Source organism: Garra rufa, chromosome 6 (assembly GCF_049309525.1).
Source record: "Garra rufa chromosome 6, GarRuf1.0, whole genome shotgun sequence".
NCBI lineage: Eukaryota > Metazoa > Chordata > Actinopteri > Cypriniformes > Cyprinidae > Garra > Garra rufa.
The window spans coordinates 31,896,408-31,920,631 of record NC_133366.1 but is presented as its reverse complement, the minus strand read 5'-3'; the positions used below and the strand labels follow the sequence as shown (position 1 = coordinate 31,920,631).

Below are 24,224 nucleotides of genomic sequence, written 5' to 3'. Positions count from 1 at the left end.
GTATGGGCATATGGTTGATGTGACGTAAATTTTTTATTCAGATCTATGAAGTAATTAAAAAAGAATGTACAGTTATATGTATATCTTTGTGAGGCTTTAAAGTAAATAAATGTTTAGGTGGTGTAACGGTCAGAGAGTTTGTAATAAAGTAAAATGTTTCATATATTTTATTATTATTTCTTAAAAAAGAATAAATTAATTAAATGGTAATCTCTGAAGAAAAAAAAACATTAGCAAAATACAGGAAACCTGTTAACATGACAAAAAAGATAATAACCAGGCAATAATAATTTCTGTTTCAATAATAAATCATTAACACTTTACAATAAGGTGGAATTTGTTAACATTAGTTAATGTATTAAACTATCATAAATAAACATTGAACAATACATTACTACAGTATTCATTCATCTTTGTTAATGTTAGTTGTCATTCATAATAAAGTCGTTCATTCTTAGTTCATGTTAAATCACAGTGCATTCACTAATGTTAACAAACACAACTTGTGATTTTTATATTGCATTAGTAAATGCTAAAATTAACATTAACTAAGATTAATAAATGCTATAGAAGTATTGTTCATTCTTAGTTCATGTTATCTAATGTACTTATTGTAAAGTGTTACCAAAATCACAGACAGGACCCCTGTAGAACCACATGACTGAAGACCATGGTCAGTATTTTTTATTTGATATTAAATGATATTAGATATGCTGACCTTTTTATGAAAAGGCAAGGTTGGTCAAATGGAGTAACATAAAAATTCATAATTAGCAAACAATCAAACACAAAAAAACAAAATAGGCTAAAATAATTTCAATTTTTTAATTAAATGATTATGATGTGCTTATGGTTATACTCTGTGTCATTTGTTTAGAGCCATTAATCCAAATTTTGTACAAAATAGATTAAATGTTTTTCAAAAATAGAAAAGAACAAAAATACAAAATGTCTGCATTTTTAAGAAAACGACAATTGCATTTTTTTTCCATTTCTCATTTTTATCATCTTAGACATCCTTATTTGTCACTAAATCTTATATTATGTATTGTAGCACTGTAAATGTATATATCTATCATTTATAGCATTACTTATTATGCTGGGTTTTGATCTATTTAGTGGCACATTTGTTCAACCTCTGTGAATGTGTGTCAAGGTAAGAGGCACACGCAACTCTGAAAACTCTGACGACAGGTTGAGTTGGTGGGATGCCTGTGATCATGTGAATGATGGATATTTGTATGTGCACCTTGTCTTTAGTTGAAAGGAATGGAGGACTCGTTTATGTAGCACACATCCTGACTGCATATAACACACACCCACACACACTCTCCTGTCTCTTGAACATGACACTACCATTGAGACCAACACAGAAATATAAAGAGCAGTGCCAGACCCCATATTTCAATTTGCTGATATTATAGACCAAAAACTTGTTTATAGGGAGAAAAAGAAAAGACAAAAAAAACAAAAAAAACAAACAAAAAAAAAAAACATACTTCAAATGGAGAAACTCAAACTTTACATTTCAATGCATGTTTGAACTCTGTTTCAAGTCTCAGCTTTTTTAGTTCGTTTGTTTTAGCCATCAAATACATAGCAAATCATGCATGTCTTGATTCTATGTATCAATATACATAGTGTATAAATAATACAAATTATATGCATGTATCTAACTATTTAACTGAAGTGTTAAACCATTTTATAGTAAACGTATGATAACTTGTAACTGAAGGGGTGTATAAATGCAATTAGGTGTTGCTTCAGCAAATCCCTGTCTACTACTCATAACAAAGCTAGAATGGAAAGTGGTGGGATAAGGTAAAGGAGTAAAAATTTAATTTTAATAATATGTTTAATTAATAATATATGTAGTTTTTATGTAAAATATCAACAACAGGTTCATTTTCTTATCTTACTCTAAAAATGTTTGAGAAACTACTGCACAGGAAACATAAACAAATAGTAAAATTATTTAACATTTTTAAATATTTTAAGACAGTTGAATTATTGAAAAATAAAACCCACCCGAGGTGTAACAGCCACTCTGCTGCATGTCGTTACCTCAGGTGTGCATTATTTGTCAATAATTCATCAACTGCGTCGTTAGTAATTCCTTATTTATATTATATTGTATTATATTATAAATACCTTGTTTTCTAATTTTGCTTTCTAACAAACCTGACATTATATGTGAATATTGTTTGCCTGTGATGAACTGCTTGTTATAGATCGCTTTGGATAAATGTGACTGCTAAATAAATAAATAAATGTAAATAATAAATATGAAAAGACCCATTTTGTTTAGACCTTTATAAAGAAAAAACAGCAATTTCATAATACACTGTCATGAACAATGTCTATTTATGCTTTGTACTCATGTACTGATGCTAACCATCCCACACAAGTTACTGTTTTAATCTATCAATCAAATTTATAAGCTGAACCTATTGAAATGAAAATAATTGTAAGAGACCTTCAGTCTGTGAGTGAGCTGTTTGACTTGGGTCTGCAGGCGCTCCGTGTCTACGGCAGGGGGGTTCATTGACGTTTGTTGCCGTATACGTCTCCACTGCTCCAACTCCATCTGCAGAGACGCCTTCTGCTGCTCCAGACCAGCCAGCTCGCACGCCTGCTTCTGCTCACCAACACACAAACAACGAATAAACAAATCCACATGTAGGAGCTCTTACAACAGCTGCGTAACAAAGGAGCAGATAAATATCAATTAAGTGAGCAGCATGACAAAAAGGCAAAAGTCTGATTAAACATTTTCTGGTGAATTTTATGATTAAGGAGCATTTTTTAGGCTCAGGACTACATAGCAGTTTGTGATTAAAGCCCTAAATCCGATTAAAGCTGTATGCTAATAAGGAGGCAGATCATTCCTCCGTTTTGCAGTTGATTGTCAGCCTTAATAGAGCCATTGTCGGCGCGTCCCAGTGCACTCTGGGAGTTTATCAGCACTGCGTAGAGCTGAAAGCTGAGCACTAGGGCTAATTGCTCTCTCACTCACTAACATACACAGTTACTGCATAGAACTAAGTGAATAACACAAAGCCCTGTTTGGGGAATAAAACCACAGAGTTTATAACAACACTCAGTTGCAATACTTCACCCTCTGTCCAAACATAATGATTTCTTACTGCACCCAGCATACAATATGGGGCAAATCGGAGGAAAACGTCCTCACGCACACACAGTTTCTTGTGGAACATCTCAAACACCATGCACGCAACTGCTGATATCTGGTTTCTAACCTTTTAATAGAGCATTTTCTCTCTCTTTCTTTTTTAGGTTTGTGCTAATGAAAGACATGCCGGCAACATACTGAGAAGCACTGATGGTGTTTCCAGTAAACTGAGGGTTTATAAATGACCCTGCACTGGAGGATCATGTGGCGTTATGTCTACATACAGACACATCCTCTGGTTTCCTATAAGCTGTCCTATTAAGCACAGGTTTTAAAATTTTTAGGACCCCAAGATAGGATGATACCCCTGTGGGGGATTCACTTCCAAAAAAAATAAAGGTATACCTTTTTAAAAGGTGTAAATATAAAAAAATACATTTTAATGTAAACAACATATACTGTGAAAAATAAAACATTCATAGAGACAAAAATATTTAAATCTTTATAAACAATTATAAATCATTTCTAAATTAGTTATAAATGCATTGCAATTGTACTAAAGTCAAAAGAAATTCTGAAAATATTTACTAAAGATTATTAAGTAAGCTGTATAAACATTTAGAATAAATACAAATTTAGATAAAATGATTATTTCTTAATGATTAAACTAGGGCTATCAGTAAAATAAAATATACTAAATATACTAATATAAAATTTGTATTATTCTGTATAATTTCTGTAATATATAAAATAACCATTACACATAATTAATTAATATCTAAAATAGTAATAACATTTGCTAAATGTTTCAAAAAAATAATTATGCTTTACATATTTAATTAATATTAATAATTAGTTAACAATCTTAAAAATGCATTTAGTGAAATGCATTAGTGTCTCTTTCTCACAAATTGCACGTGGACCCCAAGAACCCTTTGTTAGAATTTTTTGTGGGAGAATGCTTGAGCAGACGGCTTCTACAGATCAGTGATTTACGAACTGCCATGACCAGTCAGTCACCTGGAGCAGTAAATTAAACTGTCAAGCTTGTTAGAATCCAGTCACACTCGTCTCTCTCACCGAACTTGGGCGAGATGTGGGGAGGTTAGTTTGGCTTAGCGCTAACAGCCTCTGAAAGCCTCGCTGTCAGAAGAGAAGTCTAATCCTGAGGTAATCCCGACCCTTCCTAAAAGAGGAACATGGACTACACCTGCAAATTACGCATATTACAGGCCCGGCCTGTCAAACAGGCTGTCAAGTCCCTCCACCGTGGTGATAGGAGAGGTTCTGCCACACTATGATTAATCCCACCGCCATGATTAATCTGAACGGCTCAAAGGTGTGACAGCAGTCTTCACGAGAAAGCTGACCTGAGTGGGGGTAGATAGGTGAATGTGTCTAACCTGTCAAAGTACATCAAGTGTACTTCCTCTGTCAACCGTCACAACATGAGCTCAGATGCAGGACATACAGCACTTTTGTCACCTGCATTTATTGTGTCATAGCACCAGCTTGTGGTTGGGGCACTTAATAAAATTAAAAAAAATATATGTTAATTCTTTATTTAAGAAGGAAGGAGTGAGAGAGAAAAAAGGAGAGACATCGGCTGTAAGCTCCTCAGGGATATGCACTGTGATTGACTGATGAAAGTGTCACTTCACTGTTGAGCATGTGTTCCACTTAGAGAGAACAAGGAACACACACACACACACACACACACACACACACACACACACACTACAGCAGATGCATTATATCAGGTGCTGCTAAAACAACCATCAACCGCAGTTCTAACACATAGGGAAGCGAGAAGCTATTCAACTCATCTAATATACATCACAGAGCCTGTAATAAGAGATCCATTCTTTGCTAATACTGCATATGACATCCGTGTGATCACTACCGGAGCTCTGTGACACTTCAACTCTGGTACAGCAGGACTACTCTGCTTGTAGGTTTAATTGAACTTGGCCATTTATCACAGGAGCTTTGTCTTTTCTGCCTAGACAATATAATGAGAGAGAGGGAGAGAGACAGAAGGAGAGAGAGAGAGACATTAAAATGAGCAAAATAAAGGATCGATACCTGACCACAAAGGGCACAGGGATCAATGTGAGCTGAGAGTAGTGTGACACCCGACACGAACACTAATACAGAAGAAACACAGACTCTCACTCACACAGGGGAGGACAAAAAACAAAACAAAAAAACCAAGCACCAGAATTTGCAAATGAATAAAATTAATGTGCTTATTCTTAGTGTGGCACTTGGTTGATAATAAAAATGTTCACCACAATTACAGACACAATTATACAATAGAAAAAAAGGCTACATTTTGTCAGAAATGCAAATTTCAACTTTTACAATTGCATATGTTTTCGCTTTTTTTGCACCAGCTCAATTACCAATAAATTTAAATTGAGTTACTTAGATTTTACACACAATATTGTGTTACTTTGTCTATTTCCTGATAATAATATACAGTAAAATTAGTTTAAAAAAAAGCACCAATTTTTGAGTGACATACAGTACACAGTTGTTTTTTCCATTTCTGAATGAATCAGTGTTTCACCAAACCATTAAGTCAATGACTTCCTGATAACACACAAAGCGTAGACTAAAATAGCTTTTATTACACTACTGAAATCTCTCGCAAATTATTTATTTTTAACACGTCAAAAGTACTTTCCATTTATTTAGATATAAAAGTTTATTTTAGTGGACAAAATGCATCTCCTTTTATCATAGGACTTCCATCATAGAACATCTGCTGGTGGAGGAGTGGTTTACTCGGCAGTGGGATCAGACACCGTTTTAATAAATCAATCTAGAATAAAAGAGCATACGGCTAGGTGAACTCATGAATATACACAAGTATATTTGCATTCAAAGGTGCAGAGCTGAATTTGACACCCAAGTGTTAAAATCCACACTATTCCAGCTGATGGCGTGATGGTGGGCTGCTGTCTTTTACCCTGGCTGCCATAGTTAGCACTGGCGGAACCTTATATCAACTCTTATCATATCAATATGTGCCTCACTCTCTAATACGTACTAATGTGTTTCCCTTTCCATTTTTCTGCAGTACCTTATCAGGCACTTACAAGACTACCCAAACATTATGGATCAACTACACAACTAATCTTTCTGTCAGTACTAGGTTTGGGAAAAATAACATGTTAATTTAGGTGATATTTCCTGTTTAATAATAATAAAAAAAAATTAACAGTTTTTTTTTTTTTTTTTTTTTAAATAATTCTAGGAGTAAGTAATTTCCCCCGATATCCTTTGGCTAATGTTATAGTATCTTAAAATATTTAAATTAAGTTACTTAAAGCTGTTATAATATTTTCAATGTTCTGTAATTCTAAATAAATTGTAAACAAAAACAATCAGACCATTTGCAATTTAGTCCTGGCTTTTAATTATACTTTGCTTATTTAATGGTTTATAATTACTCCTTTTATTCCCAAAAATTTAAATATCAATAACAATAAAAATAATGAGTAATACTTTACATTAGGGAGTACTTTTCATGAGTTTATTGATTGAAAACTCTTAGTTAATAGTAAAATGTGTTCCATAATCTATGTTGTTACCTAATTTTGTATTGGAATTGGTGATAGTGGCTTAGTACTTAGTAAAAAAAAAAAAAAAAAAAAAAAAGGAAAAAAAGAAAGAAAAGAAAAGTCTTTAAACAAATATGTGACCCTGGACCACAAAACCAGTCATAATGGACAGTTTTTTTTAAAAAACTGAATAAGTAAGCTTTCCATTGATGTATAGTTTGTTAGGATAGAACAATCTTTTGCAGAGATGCAACTATTTGAAAATCTAGAATTTGAGGGTGCAAAAAAATCAAAATATTAGGAAAATCACCTTTAAATTTGTCCAAATGAAGTTAATAGCAATGCATATTACTAATCAAAAATTAGGTTTTTATATATTTACGGTAGGCAATTTACAAAAATCTATCTTCATGGAACATGAGCTTTACTTAATATCCTAATGATTTTTAGCATAAAAGAAAAAATTTGACCCATACAATGTATTATACCTGTGCTACTTACAACTGGTTTTGTGGTCCAGGGTCACATATGTAAAATATTAAATATGTACAATCTTTGCTGTTGTTTTTGTTCATGTTTTTTTTTATGTTGTTTCCACAACAACTGAATTATTACAAATGACATGTTACGAAAAAGTGTGCAAATAAATAATTATTTTTTAATCAATCTAAAGCCCTAGTCAATACTGAAACTAATTTTGGGTGAACTAACACCCAAATAACAGACTGTTTAACAACTGTTTTGACCAATTAAGGTGAGCTGAGAAGGATGTGCCTGGTTCCTCTCAAGGTGTTTTCTTTACTCTACAGAATTCTGTCTGTCTGTTGATTGCCTGTAAAGTTTTCTTACGGAAAACCAATCTTACACAAGCCAAAGAAAGAAAAAAAGCAACAGAACTCTCAAATGAACACAAACTACACACACAGTCATGTTCCACACACTACTGTGATTTTCATCACCTAATCAGACAAAAGGATCAAATCTGGACACTCCACCTCTAGCCAATTAAAGAGGGTGATCACACTACAGGGCAGCAGGGGGCAGCGTGCAGGGGCACTCAACCTGCTGCCCTTTCACCACTCCATTAATAATGCAAGATTTTGAGTTGAACAAACAAACAGTCATATATGCGCATGAGCAAACACACACACACACACACACACACACACACACACACACACACACACACACACATACACGCAAAGTGTCATTGCAGCAGGGTGTGTTTTGGAAAGAGAGATGGAATGGACACTATGGCGATCATCTTGACCTCTTATTCCACTCAAGAGTCTTAATCAAATCTCAGATGGGCTTGGCATTTCCAACTGCACAGTCTAACTGGAGCCAACACACGGCACTGTGCATGTACATGTGAAAACAAACTGATGTAAGTATGAGCATTATTAAGGCTCCACACATCACTATACAAGTATGTCCAGACAATTTTTAGACTCCAGGGACTAAATTGACAAAAATATTATTGGGAGGAAATAAAGAAAATTTTAGAAACTAAATGAAAAGAATAAACAAATAAATAGTTAATGATTAATAATATTTCAATACATAGTTTTAAAAATGTAAATATTATAGTATATAAACAATGTCCCTAAGTGACATTTAATACAACAAATTCAACACTGTTAAATATTAACACTAATTGTTTTCAACTATTCAACTAATTAACCTTTCTGGCTCTCTTTCCTACAGTCCATAGAATTTCCATCTGGAACACAAACATCAAATAAGCCTACAAGTATGCTAGATTGTGTGCATTATATGTATTTAGTATGATAAAGCTGTAATGACTAATATTTTTAAATAAACATTGACATTAATAAATCAGTAAGTCATTCTTTGTTTGCTCATGTTAGTTCAATGCATTAACTTAAATTAACAAACACAACTTGTGATTTTAAAGGAACACTCCACTTTTTTTGGAAATAGGCTCATTCTCCAACTCCCCCCCGAGTTAATGAGTTGATTTTTACCGTTTTGAAATCCATTCAGCCGTTCTCCTGTTCTGGCGATATCACTTTTAGCATAGCTTAGCATAGATCATTGAATCCTATTAGATCAATAGCATCACATTCAAAAATGACCAACGAGTTTCGATATTTGTCCTATTTAAAACTTGACTCTTCTGTAGTTATATCGTGTACTAAGAGAGGTGGAAATGCAAAGCTGCGAGTTTTTTATGGCCGAAGCAGGCGGAATATTATCAGAAATGAGTTCCCAGCTAGTTTAGCATTTGCACATGTGCTGCGTGGTATTACTACTCCTGCTTCAGTTTTATTACAGCAGCAAACTTCCTTGACTATTACGCCGGAATGGGAGTGTAGTTCCTAATCTTATCAGCCTAGAAAATTGAGGCTTTGCATTTCCACCGGTCTTAGTACACGATATAACTACAGAAGAGTCAAGTTTTAAATAGGACAAATATCGAAACTTGTTGGTCATTATTGAACGTGATGCTATTGGTCTAATAGGATTCAATGATCTATGCTAAGCTATGCTAAAATTGATATCGCCAGAACAGGAGAACGGCTGAATGGATTTCAAAACGGTAAAACTCAACTTATTAACTCGGGGGGAGTTGGAGAAAGAGCCTATTTCCAAAAAAAGTGGAGTGTTCCTTTAATAATGCATTAGTAAATGCTGAAATTAACATTAACTAAGATAAATAAATGCTGTTAAAGTATTGTTCATTCTTAGTTCATGTTAACTTATGTAGATAACTAATGTTAACTAATGAACCTTATTGTAAAGTGTTACCAATAAATTATTACCTAAAAGCTGTGCACCTTAAAGCATTAGGTTTAAAGTCATAAATTAAACCGTAACTTAAAGTTATCTTTTCCACCCCCAAAAAACTGAATTCTTATTTTCTGAGAACAATATTAATAAAAGATTCCTACACAAACTCTGGGAGTGAATAAAGTGTTTGTGGAGTGGCTCTGGTCCCGCAGTACCTTTGAAAGCTGCTTGCTGGCATTGAGTTGCTGGAGAAGGGAGTCTAACTGCACTTGAGTTTGCACTTGTCTGTGGTTCTGCTCTGCTGCGAGCTGCTGTGCCGCTTGTTTGTCTGTCTGTAGAGCTGTGACTTGCTGCTGGAGGGACAGAAGACGCTGTTGCAAAACAGCATGGGACTTTGAAATTCTTTTCTTTCTGATCTTCTGCAGGGAGGCACCTGAGGGTGGTGAAGAGGACACAATACTACTTGTAAGTCTCTTCCAATCTGACAGTGGATACTAGGGTTGTAACAACACTTTAATTATACCTTACAGTACAAAATCAACATAACAACAATATTATATCCACTGCTTTATTTTGAAAAAAAAAAAAAAAGTTATTGTTACTGTTGTAGCTATAATATCATTTTGGTGAATAATATTATTATTATACAAAATAATATATTTTACTCTATTATTTAGAGGTTATTTTAATATCTCAAATTCTTTTCATGCAGAATTGCGTTCTGGTTAAACCCCTGAGTCTTCATTTCACAAAAAAACTAAAGGAAGATTTTGCTTCAGCAAAACGTTAATCTGAAGTTATGTCTTCAATAACAAAATAATAAACAATACAATATAGAGGACCACAGATTTTGTAATTGTGCAGTTTTCCCATGCCCAACATACTACAAAACGGACATCATGGCACGTTAATGTGCTTTTGCTGCTTAAAACAATTCTAATTAAATTTGCTTGCTTTGTGCTTTCCGTTAGTATTAGTCTACCATTCAAATGTTTGGAGTAGTCTCTTTCAATGCTCACCAAGGCTGCATTTATTTAATCAAACAGCGAAAACAGTAAAAATATGAAATATTATTAAAAGTGATTAAAACAAATTTTTAAATGTTATGTTAATATATTTAAAAATGTAATGCATTCCTGTAATGACAAGCTAAATTTGGAATGCTAAATTTGGAATGTTTTAGAAATAAGTCTTTTATTCACTGCAATTATTTGATTAAAAATACAGTGAAACAAATTTGTTAACTGTTTTAATACATTTATATATTTCAGCAGCCATTACTCCAGTCTTCAATGTCACATGCTTTCTCTCTCTATACAGTAGTAACATGTAGAAGTCGTCACTTTTAATCAATGTAATGCATCCTTGTTGAATAAAAGCATTATAAAAAGTATTAATAATAAGCATTCAAAAAAGAGGATCAGGAGTAGGATTTTGATTGTGTAACTAAAATTGAATCAAATTTTTGACAAAATTATTTATTTTCTACTTTTTTATAGATAACTACAACTACATAAACAATTTATTTATTTTACTTAATGAAACAATGTGACGCATCCAGTGTCAATTTCTGACAGAATTGCATGAACTGATACATAGGAGCGGGGCAGAAGAGACAGCAAGAATTTTTGTGCAACTTTTTTTGTAAACAATAATATCTTAACAACTACAAATTGCATACTTTGCTTGAAGAATGAAACTGAAGAGAAACTTCTAGATTTATAGTAGGTTCAGTTTTCCATTCGGTTTTTTAAGAATTTATAGGATAAGGCTTGTACAAGCAATCAAGAGCGAACAATCACTCATTATGTAAGCGCTTGAGCACAGTTGCGTCAACCAGGTTACCTTGGAATTGGATGTTTCGGGTTTGAGATTCCTCTCCAGGCCTGTCTGCAGGGCAGATCAGCATGTACCTGACGCCCTGCAAGCAGGGAAGAGGTGGAAACACAACATATGACACAAAAAGCTGGGGTAACAGTTTAACATAACGTAACATGGCGGCTCACGGCAGAGTGACACAGAGGAAGCGTTTGTAGTCACATCAAAGAGGCTTTGGCTTTTCCCCTCGTTTGTATCGAACACTATTTAAAAAGGTTTTGATCAGTCTCTCTCTTCCTCTCTGTGGGTTTGATCACGGATTTATTCAGAAGCTCTTTAGTGTGACACGGGCGGCGCAGTGCTCTGCTCCACTGTCACGCCGATGTGAGCCAGCACGGTTGACGAGTACACAGAGGCATTCAGGCAGGATCTAAGAGAGGGCTGACAGCTGTAGAGCTGAGAGGAAGCGAAAAGAGGAGAAGATATGGAGCTTCCATGTTCCCTGAGGGGATGGGGGAGAGCCAGTGGAGCCCTGAGAGTCTGTCGAGAAGAGATCGCACTTTACAGGAACAGACACCTCTGATACACATCTCCCAATCGACACAGCTGCTTAAAGTCAAGAAGAAAATGTTTTTTTGAACTCTTCACTTCGCAAATGAAAAGAGGCAATTTCAAGGTGAAGAGCGTAATTTTTTTAACTATAAATAAGCTATTTGTAGATTGATTCTGTTCAAAAGTGTTTAAACGTAGGCTCTGAGGACAACATTGCCTCAAACAATTACATGCGGTTAGGCCCAATCTTTGAGTAGAAGTCACATAAAGACTTCATACCAAAGCTTTCTGCTTTGAATCACTTTAAGAATTATTCTTTCCAGCTGATGAACAATAAAACATTGACCAAAATTCATCCTGACTTTAAAAAGCTTAAGCATTTAAAGCGGCAGACAAATTGACCACAGTTTATATTGTTCGTGCTTACTGGTTAAGGGTGGGGTAATTTCATTATACTACATTTAAAATGGCACCTACCATAAAAAACCCACTAATCTTTTTAAGCCTAAGTGAATATCGAAGTACATATCCTCAAAACAATATACATACCTGCATATATGTACATGCATTTGCTTAAATAGGTGCTAGTCTAAGGTCTTTTAGGCATAGTTTTAGAAACATTTTAAGTAATTGTCATGCTCTGTTTTTGCTAATTTTTAAAAATTATTTCCACTCGTAAAATAATTAATCCCATTTCTTTTCCTTGTATCTCTTTACAGTCCCGTTATTAACACAGTAGCTTGTAAATATGATTTTGTTTCCGGATGACCAAAAAAAAAACCTCCTGTTCTTTAAGAAGCCTTGTAAAGCCAGCCAATCACATTAGATCTGACTAGATCGAGAAGCTAAATAGACTGAAACTTGGGCTGCATCTAAAATCTGAATAAATATTTTTAAGTAATTACTTAGCCACTTTTAAAGAACGGTTAGTTATACTACACAGGAAATAGGCTGTATGAATGTAATCCAGACGTACTACATTTGTCATGTTGTCATTGTCAAGTAACTTACCAGTGTCCGTTGCATCAATTTACTGCCATTTACAAATCCTCTTTCATGGTCTCATGTGACAGTAAAGTGTCCACTGAATGCACACTTAAGAGTTTTGCCGAAAACACTGGGTTATCCCATACTGTTTTTTTTGCCTACAGTATAGTAGGAAATTATGTGATTTCAGATACAGACTAGGTTGCAGGATGCAGTCTGTTTGGACGACCAATGGCAGGCAAAGGACATTTTCAGGAAATTTCAGTTATATTTTACTTCAAGCTGTCCTTGTTACAGTGTAATTATACAAATAAGAAGTGAGTACTATTAATTAACAAAATGTACCTACTATAGTATTAGGGTTGGAATTTGGTTTAGGGTGAGTTGCTTATAATTATGCATAGCCTACTGTTATTACTACAGTAAGTACATGTAACATATAGCAAGGACCACTAAATAAAGTGTTATTGAAACCTTTTTCCATTATTTTTGCAGTTTTGTTTCATGAAATTAGGTGTACAGAAATTACATAATGTAATATTACATATATATATACAACAGAAAAGAAGAGAATATAGCAAGGTCCTAAAAATAAACATTTTGTGTAACAAACCTTAGTTTTCCTATAAGCTTGGCGAGTCTGAGCAGAGTATCGACTTTCCAGGCTGTCAGAGAACTCTTCACTGTCACTGTGGAGATAAAGTTGACTTATTTACCAAGATAAAGAGATATTTGGGACTACTTTGAGAAATTCTATAGCATCCATATGAGACTGGTTAATTAGCTGAAAAGCAGACAACCCAGAAACTTAAACACCCATGTGTGGTGTGTAACTGAAACTGCTGAGGCACAGTTGGGACACTCTAAATGCTGCGGCATCTCATACAAGAGCCTCTTGGAGACAGATTTGGAAAGCTTCCAGCATGCTGTTCTGTTAGTAGTGGTGCATTTGGGTGAAATAAATCTGAACTGGTATCATTGGAAATCATCATACCATCCATCATGCCATAAACTCTGATGCAGGAGGTGACATAAAACTTTCATGAAATAATTACGGAAGATTTCAGAGGATGTTAAACAGCTTGTAGACATCTGGTAGAGAGCCGAACAGAGTCATTTAAAATTTATCCTGTTAAATTAGAGAAAATATAGAAAGAGGAGGAGAGAAGGGAGATGCTGGGACCATAGCTGAATAAGAGTGTCATAGGAAAACTCAGTTGATTGGCCAGGATTTGCCTGGGACTCCTCCTCTGTCAGGGATGAATATGCAAAGGAATCACAAATTAAATTAACCTGCCAAACTGTCAATTTCGGGGCTCATGACGTCGGGAAAATGGCATTGGGCAGAAAGTGAGGTGCTGCGGGCGGGTTCAGGTGCTTCCTGGCGCCGGTTCAACTCGGCTGCTCAGAGGTGGCTAATTCTACATGCAAATTTCAGTCAATAAGCTCCTAGCAAGACATCCCAGGATAATTCAAAGGATCTGATTTTTTTTCCCTCTTTCTGCCCCCCTCTTGCTCTTTTTTTCTCTTTTGAATACCAACTAGACAGAAGCTGGGATTCAATCACCCGTTTGCTTGTGTTTTTGCATATGCGTGCTGTCCCTACAGTCAGAAAAATAATGAGAGTGTGAGAGATGGAAAGCGAGAAAGAGACAGGGATAGTGAAAGGTGGGGGAAGTACCTGTCTGCGCTCATGTCCTCCCAGTCGTCCTTGGCGGGACTGTCCATCCTGTTCAGTGTCGAGCGCATGCGTGTTCTGCTGGAGGCGTCGACCCAGGGTGTTTTGGACCTGATCTTGTTGTTTGTCAGCGTGGCGGCTTTCGCCCTGCATTTAGCTGCGGACCGATGGAAATCTCTCTCTGCTCGAAGGACTCCCAGTTCCTGGCGGAGCTTAAGTAGTCTGTGTCTGGCCTGGGCGGCAGCTTTGATGGCCTCCTTTGCCTGTCTCTCAAAGCTCTGCATCTGGGCAAGCAGTCGGTCCTGTTCTTCTTTGGCCTGTGCCTCTGCCGCCTCTTTATGTTCATGCAGAAGTTGAACTCTGGCCTGCAGATCACCTCGCTCTCCAACCAGCGCTCTGTTCGCTTCCTGTAGCACCCGGTTGTCTTCTCGCAAGCGCATGATCTCGCTCTCCAGAAAGACCATTTGACTTTGTAACTGCTCTATCTGTGGAAGTACACAGAGGCACGTGCACAGCAAATTATCACCTCATCTTTTCGAGACGTTTACGCTTTAAACTCTCATTTGGCCTTTATGGAGAGGGTCCGTTCTGGGGCAGGCATGCAGGCACTCTGTGATTCCCCCCAAATTTGTTACTCATGGCTAAACATAAAAGAGGGCCATTTAGGCAGCTTGTCAAATCCTGGTGGAGGGTGTGAAAGAGAGGAGGGGATGCCTGCTGGGTGTATACCCCCAGGCAAATCGCTGCCTTTTATTTAGCACTCTCGCAGCCGTACTGCCGCAGCACACCACCTTTCAAACAACATTAGGCCCCTTTACGGCTGGCTGACAACGACTCACCCCCCCCCCCCCTCCCACAACTCCATCAAAAATTATTTCATTTATAATGCGTTTGCAGGAGCACATAAACAGCAGTCTGCCCCTGTGGGTTATTAAGTTTAACATGGTGCTTGTCATTCGGTAATAAAGGCGATGACAGCCCCCATTACACGACCATATGGCAGCTGCTGGCACCGCTCACAATGCCATCATCTGCTCCGAATTATTCCACAAACCATTTCATTCCTCTGCTCAGAATGTTCCCCAAGTCCTTACCAGCCCCTCCAGCAAGAACCAAGCTAAATGTTGCTTTAGGGGAAGTCAAGTGCTTTTGAATAGAGTGTGAGCTTGATTTGCTCAAGCTAAATACTAATGACAAATGATTTGCCTGTGTTAAATGAGTGAAGGGCCCGATGTCAAACACCAGCAGAGTCAGCGAATGCAAACAGAGCAGTTTAGTTTCATTCAAATGAGTCTTAAGGGTGTTTTCTGTGCTGTTGAGGGCTTAAATGAGCGATCCGTACTACAGGAAGACAGGTGGCTTTTACCGCTGCTTTACTTTAGCACATTAGGGTTTTTTTTTCCCTGAGCACACCCATTGTTATAAACTTTTACTTTGCATGACCTCCATCTAGTTTTAGACCACTGAGCTCTGCATGTGACCTACTTGCATTAGTTTTGAATAGTTATGTACCAAAATAAAATTCTTGCCTAAAATCAGAACCAATAATACAGGACACACCGAAAACGAAATTAGAATTTAAAATCTCTAAATAATTCTAAATATTACTTTTTTGTTTGTTTGTTTGATTGCACTTGTTCCTCCTTCAGGTGGCATTACTACCAACACTCTACAGATGTATAAATTCACTTTTGGCCAATATACTGTACACACATATTTTTCTTGTAAAGTGCTTAGGAAAACACAAAGGACATGTGTGTACACTTTATAATATAGTTTAATTTGTCAACAATCCGCTTCTCCTTTTTCATTGAAGACCACTATCTATACTTAACTATTATATTACTACAGTGAGGGAAAAAATAATTTAATACCCTGCTAATTTTGTACGTTTGCCCACTGACAAAGAAATTATTAGTCTATAATTTTAATGGTAGGTTTATTTTAACAGTGAGAGACAGAATAATAACAAAAAAAAAATCTGGAAAAACGCATTTCAAAAAAGTTATAAACTGATTTGCATTTTAATGAGTGAAATAAGTATAATAGATATAGAGAAGTCCCCTATCAATTAACAAGATTTCTGGCTCCCAAGGTGTCTTTTATACAGGTAACGAGCTGAGATTAAAAGCACTCTTCTAAAGGGAGTGCTTCTAATCTCAGCTTGTTACCTGTATAAAAGACACCTGTCCACAGAAGCAATCAATCGATCAGATTCCAAACTCCCCACTATGGCCAAGACCAAAGAGCTGCCCAAGGATGTCAGGGACAAGATTGTAGACCTACACAAGGCTGGAATGGGCTACAAGACCATCACCAAGCAGCTTGGTGAGAAGGGGACAACAGTTGGTGTGATTATTCGCAAATGGAAGAAACACAAAATAACTGTCAATCTCCCTCGGTCTGGGGCTTGATGCAAGACCTCACCTCATGGAGTTTCAGTGATCATGAGAACGATGAGGAATCAGCTCAGAACTACACAGGAGGATCTTATCAATGATCTCAAGGCAGCTGGCACAATAGTCACCAAGAAAACAATTGGTAACACACTACGCCGTGAAGGATTGAAATCCTGCAGCACCTGCAACGTCCCCCTGCTCAAGAAAGTATGTACATGCCCGTCTGAAGTTTGCCAATGAACATCTGAATGATTCAGAGGAGAACTGGGTGAAAGTGTTGTGGTCAGATGGGACCAAAATTTTGCTCTTTGGCATCAACCCATCTCGCCATGTTTGCAGGAGGAGGATGCTACTTATGACCCCAAGAACACCATCCCCAAAATCAAACATGGAGGTGGGAACATTATGCTTTGGGGGTGTTTTTCTGCTCCACATTAAAGGGATGACGGACGGGACCATGTACCATCAAATCTTGGGTGAGTACCTCTTTCCCTCAGCCAGGGCATTGAAAATAGATCATGGATGGGTATTCCAACATGACAATGACCCAAAACACACAGCCAAGGCAACAAAGGAGTGGCTCAAGAAGAAGAACATTAAGGTCCTGGAGTGGCCTATCCAGTTTCCAGACCTTAATCCCATAGAAAATATATGGGGGGAGCTGAAGGTTTGAGTTGCCAAACATCAGCCCCAAGACCTTAATGACTTGGAGAGGATCTGCAAAGAGGAGTGGGACAAAATCCCTCCTGAGATGTGTGCAAACCTGGTGGCCAACTACAAAAAATATCTCACCTCTGTGATTGCCAACAAGGGTTTTGGCACCAAGTACTAAGTCATGTTTTGCAAAGGGGTCAAATACTTATTTAACTAATTAAAATGCAAATTAATTTATAACTTTTTTGAAATGCTTTTTTTTCTGGATTTTTCTTTTTAGTATTCTGTCTCTCACTGTTCAAATAAACCTACCATTACAATTATAGACTGATAATTTCTTTGTCAGTGGGCAAATGAACAAAATCAGTAGGGGATCAAATTTTTCCCTCACTGTGTACTAACAGCAGTTTATGAGCACAGTTATTTATATAACACATTTAAGATTTTAAAAACACACTTCTACACACTTCTATTCTCCAGGCTCATGGAATCCTGACACCAAAATTTTAACGATTCATAAAAGATGCATCACTTTCTGGCAATCAGAAATTTCTGTATGAAGACAAGGGTCATTTTGTAGTATTACAGTGCACAATAAGTATACACTAATCAGGCATAACATTATGACCATTTACAGGTGAAGCGAATGACACTGACTATCTCTTCATCATGGCACCTGTTTAATGGGTGGGATATATTAGGCAGCAAGTGAACATTTTGTCCTCAAAGTTGTGTTATAAGCAGGAAAAATGAGCACACATAAGGATTTGAGCATGTTTGACAACAGCCAAATTGTGATGGGTAGACGACTGGGTTTGAGCATCTCCAACACTGTAGCTCTTGTGGGGTGTTCCCGGTCCGCAGTGGTGAGTATCTATAAAAAGTGGTCCAAGGAAGGAAAACTGGTAAACCGTCAACAGGGTCATGGACAGCCAAGACTCATTAAAGCATATGTGTATCGAAGTCTGGCCTGTGTTGACCGATCCAACAGGCAAGCTACAGTAGCTCAAATTGCTTAAGATATTAATGTTGGTTCTGATAGAAAGGTATCAGAATACACAGAGCATCACAAATTGTTGCATATGAGGCTGCATAGCCCCATGCTTGTCCACCGCCGAAAGCGCCAACAGTGTGCATGTAAGCATCAGAACTGGACCACAGAGCAATGGAAGAAGACTACAATCCGGCAGAGACAGTGTGATGCTTTGGGCAAGGTGGGAAACCTTGGGTCCTGCAATCCATGTGGATGTTACTTTGACATGTACAATCTACCTAAGCATCGTTTCAGACCATGTACACCCTTTCATGGAAACACTATTTCCTGGTGGCTGTGGCCTCTTTCAGCAGGATAATGCGCCCTGGTTCAGGAATTGTTTGAAGAGCACAACAAGGAGTTTGAGGTGTTGACCTGGCCTCCAAATTTCCCAGATCTCAATTCAATCGATCATCTGTGGGATGTGCTGAACAAACAAGTCCGATCTATGGAGGCCCCACCTTGCAACTTACAGGACTTAAAGGGAACCCTGGGTATTAAGACTTGTATGGCTTAATATAATGTAAATGATGCCTCTTACTGAAATATGTAGTAGAAAACCCATGAAAGATTTACGTTATTTAAAAAATCCACATCGTTGTATACATATTTTGGACTATGAAGGGCGCCAATATTTTGATTAGTAGAACGGTTGTACTCAGTGAGCTGCTGACACTGAGCAATGCTATTTCTACTACAACACAACTCAGAAAATAAAATACTGATACGATGACCACAGCTACTGAATAAGCTTACTGGTGGCGATTGGTGGAAGGCAAAAACCACTTAAAGTAAATACCATCATTTTTTCCCACAAAGAGTCTAAACGCACCTGGATATCGAGTGAGATCTGGGCTGAGAAACTCTTCAGGGGCTGTGGCGTCATGACAGGAGTCGGCATGTTTACATTATTTGTAAGCATGTTCAGTAGCTGTGCTTCAGTAGCTAATTTTCAGTCAAAGGGCAAAGTTTTAAGTCTTAATACGCAGGGTTCCCTTTAAAGGATCTGCTGCTAACATCTTGGTGCCAGATACCACATCACACCTTCAGGGGTCTAGTGTAGTCCATGCCTCGATGGGTCAGGGCTGTTTTGGCAGTAAAACAACCAACACAATATTAGAAAGGGGGTCATAATGTTATGCCTGATCGGTGTATATTAGCATAGTTTGTTATAGCATTTGCGTTATGTCAGACTGGATCTTTAGCAACCAGATTGTTTATGCAGTAATCCCTATGAACTAACAGTATGTTTACAGAATTTTATATATGTTAATGTTAATTTATACATATTGGGGGTGTAACGATACATATATTCGTATTGAACCATTCGGTACGAGGCTTTTAGTTCGGTACGCATTACAAACTCTTGCCAGCCCCAAAGAAAAACACACTACTCTAGTATGGTTGTGACGTGAGTTAGTTCATTAAAGTTTTCCCTCTTTTCCTCACTTTTATTCGCTTTTAAATAGCTTGTGAATGCATTTTATTTTAACTTTTACGATTTAGTGTCAATTCGGTGTCAATTGATTGAATTGACAACAAACAGCCTACACCATGCTATAGGCCTGATATAAAATAAATAACTTAGACAAAGTTTAAATATAAAACACTGAAAATTGGTGGAACCTAATAAATAAGAAATAAATGTTTCCAAATAATCATCTTAGATAAATGGCAAAAGTCAAAAGACCTTCCAAGGACTAAAATATTTTTAAAGCAGGCGGTTTTGTATTTTGTTTCAAAACTAAATCCTTCACCAACTTCTTGTCTTTCTCACCTTACTCGTCAGCTCGACTCACTCTCCTCACGTGATAAATGAAATCCAACTACTGCCACTGATCTAAGATGTTTATGATGTAAGTTTTAATTTAAAAAATGGAAAAGAATTAAAGGAAAAACTTCTCTGGCATTTCTTTCTTTTTGCTGTATCGAACCGAACCGAACCGAACCGAACCGTGAATTTTGTGAACCGTTATGCCCCTATTACATATGCTAACTGATTTTTAGCAGTTCAAATTGTATACATTTATACTAGTAAATGTATCATAAACAAACATGAATTAACAATAAACATAGATAACTGAGTTGCTTATATGTATAGCTATAATTGAGTAGGGTTTTATGTAGTCGATAAAACCTGTCCAAGTATATGACATGCCTGTCCAAGTATATGACATGTATATAATGTATATTTTGAACATTTGAAAGATTAATTAGACATCACACATCACATCTGCCTTTCAGAGGTCAAATGCTTACTTTAGTTAAAATTACTGTTAAAAATGTTTAAATTAGTATTCATGATGCTTATGTATTGATTAACGTTAGCAAACTGATTTTTTTTGTTAGAAACTGTTACCACTGATTTTTTTTTTAATACATTTTATGTCTGGCAATAGTCTGTGGCTCTGCGCATGATGCAAGGAACTGTGACCTTAGATCATTATTCTTCACAAAATTGGTTGAACAGCCAATGACTGGTACCTTCTTAAAAGTCTGTTCCACTCTTCTGGCAGTTGTCTTGATGGGGGTGCTGCTCCTTCTGACCTCGTCCTCCGGCACTTCCCGAAACAGAAGCTCTGGTGAAAGAATAAAAACCCATACTGTCACTTGACAGCCACTTTCCCTATTCAAATCAATTATCATTAATGACACATAATTTCTTGTCTTTTCAAAAGGTCTATTCAACAGATTGAGCTCATAAAGAGGCCTTTAATGGACAGACTTAGAAAAGGGACTCGTAACCACAAATCAAAACCTTCTGACCTGAAGCAATCTTGCAGGTTATTGTAGAGTAATACAAATTAATTTTAAGTGTAATTGTCAATGTATGATGGAGTTTGTGTTTTTGACTTCATGGCAAGAACTTTGTTACTATGCTTGTTTAAAGAGGGGAAAATAAACACATTTGGAGAGCAGAACTTTCTGCCGCCTCGGGTTAATAAAAGTTTCATGGTGAATGTGGATTCTCATTTGTCGAATGAAAATGTTGTGAAATATTTACAGTCATTTTTTTTCTGAGCTGACCTTTGGACAGAAGCAAGGCTGAAATTCTAGTGAGTCACAGACCTGTCTTTCTCTGTAGCCTCATGCACACCCTTGCAAAAAAAACAACAACAACAACAACAACAACAACTATTCACCTATTCACATGTGCATGCATGCACGCACACACACACACACACACACACACACACACACACACACACACACACACACACACACACACACACACACACACACACACACTTATTTGAGCATGGTCATACCAGTAGGACATTTTAAGAAACCAATACCTGTTATTGCTAATATCAGAAATAACATAGAAAAATATATAATTTAATAAAATATATTTTATTATTATTATTATATTTTTAATAGTGTAGTGCTGTGTTCCAAAACTAAAGCTTAACATAGGTCTCACTATTTTCACTGCCAGTCTAGAAGGACTCATAAAATTATACAGTGTGTGGAAATACAAAAATACAATCAATTAGAGCTGCAAAATGATTAGTCGCGATTAATCGATTCAAAAAGTTTATGTTTGCATACTAAATGTGTGTGTACTGTGTAGATTTATTATGTATATATAAATACACACACATATTACTCATCATTTATTTACATTTTAACAAAAAGCGGCAATTATTCATACCCTTCTCAATATTCAATAGAAAAGCCTTTATTGGCTATTAAAGCAAATAAATGCTTCCTATAATTGCAGACCAGCTTTTTGCATGTCTCCACTGGTATTTTTGACCATTCATCTTTAGCAATGAGCTCCAACTCTTTCAGGTTGGAGGGTCTCCTTGCCATCACCCTGATCTTTAGGTCCCACCACAGATTCTCAATTGGATTTAAGTCAGGACTCCGTCTGGGCCACTGCAAAACGTTAATGTTTTTGTCTGCTAACCATTTCTTCACCACTTTTGCTGTGTGTTTTGAGTCGTTGTCGTACTGAAATGTCCACTGGTGCCCAAGGCCAAGTTTCTCTGCAGACTGCCAGATGTTGTTGTTGAGAATTTTGATGTATTGCTCCATTTCATGGTGCCGTTTACTGTGATTAGGTTCCCTGATCCACCGGCTGAAAAACACCCTCAAAAAACATTAGGTTCCCACCACCATGTTTGACAGTGGGGACATCATTGTGGCCAAACAATTCAATTTTTGTTTCATCTGACCATAAAACAGAAGACCAGAAGTCGTCTTCTTTTTCCATATGAGCATTTGCAAAGGCCAAGCGAGCTTTTGTGTGCCTTATCTGGAGAAGTGGTGTTCTCCTTGGTCTGCGTCCGTGGAACCCAGTGGTGTGCAGTGTCCATTGGATTGTCTGCCTTGAGATGTTGCCACCAGCAGAGCCCAGATTCATCAGGATGGCATTGGTGGCTTCCGACCACGTCCTCTGAGATTTTTCGCAGTGCGGAACGTCTTGTATTTTTTAATAATACTTTGCACTGTAGCCACTGGAACTTTTTCAAAACGTTTAGATATGGTCTTGTGAGCAGCCACAATGCGCAGCCGCAGGTCCTCAGTGTGCTCTTTTGTCTTAGCCATGACTGTCCACAAACCAACGGCAGAGAGCTTCTGTTTTTCACCTGTTGAGTTGTTTAAAACAGCTGTTCCCAATGAAGCAGGGTAATTAGGATGCTTTTGAACAGCTTTGACTATTTGGAATGGTATAGAACTTTTGATTTTCCCATAGACTGTGACAATTTGCAAAGGGTATGAATAATTTTGTTCAAATGTAAATAAAAGCTGAGAAATATTTTTTTCCACAATGATGCCTCTTGTACATAATCTTATTATCTTTGTGGGAGAAGCCTGTGTTCTTTTCAGTCAAAAAAAAAAAAAAAAAAAAAAAAAAACTTGCTGGTTGAATAAAAGTAACTTTAAGTCAGAATATGCCAGGGGTATGAATAATTTCGGGCTTGACTGTATGTATGTATTTAAAAAATATTTGTACTGTATGTATTGTATGTATTTGTATGTAAACACTTTATATATTATATATAAATTATATATTAATATTTTACATATAAATCTAACATATTTTTCTTTTAAAGGGGTCATATGATGCGTTTTCTTGTTTTCCTTTGTCTTTGGAGTGTTACAAGCTGTTTGTGCATAGATAAGATTTGTAACGTTGCATTATTACAATGGATTTCTTACCAGGCTGGCACAAATGGCTCGATTAGTTCCGGGTTCCACCTTCCGAAAAACCAAATATATTGTGATTGGTTAGCAGTCCCACTGCGTTGCAATTGGCGAACAGCTTCAGTACTACCACGCCCCTTATCAAAAAAGCAAGCTAGATCACAGTGATTCTTACGTTTTAAATATGGATATTAAATATTTTTCTTACAAAAACACATCGGATCGCTAAAGGAGGCTTTTACTGACCCCCCGGAGCCATTTTATGGATCCATATTATGGATCGACTTTTTTTGGACTGATGGAGAGAAACACTTGTCTATTCAATCTGTCATTCAATCTGCCCTTGTAAAGTTGGGAGTGCCAGGATTATTTTTAAAATAACTCCGATTGCATTCGTCTGAAAGCAGGAAGTCATATACACCTAGGATGTATGAAGGGTGAGTAAATAAAACGCTACAGTATTGTTGGTCCTATGGTCAGCTTGCGAGATCGC

At 36.8% G+C, this 24,224-nt stretch overlaps 1 protein-coding gene across 1 annotated transcript in view; it reads right to left on the bottom strand.

Annotated features, from left to right (window-relative positions):
- The window catches only part of cntln (centlein, centrosomal protein), a 58,099-nt gene that overhangs the window by 15,405 nt on the left and 18,470 nt on the right, over positions 1 to 24,224 (bottom strand). Inside the window, exons 2-7 of the mRNA XM_073842632.1 lie at positions 21,062 to 21,156; positions 14,495 to 14,976; positions 13,427 to 13,502; positions 11,302 to 11,377; positions 9,672 to 9,889; positions 2,477 to 2,638 (exon numbers count right to left, since the gene is read on the bottom strand). Of these exons, the coding sequence (XP_073698733.1) occupies positions 2,477 to 2,638; positions 9,672 to 9,889; positions 11,302 to 11,377; positions 13,427 to 13,502; positions 14,495 to 14,976; positions 21,062 to 21,156 (1,109 nt within the window). The remainder of the gene's footprint in view (positions 1 to 2,476; positions 2,639 to 9,671; positions 9,890 to 11,301; positions 11,378 to 13,426; positions 13,503 to 14,494; positions 14,977 to 21,061; positions 21,157 to 24,224) is intronic.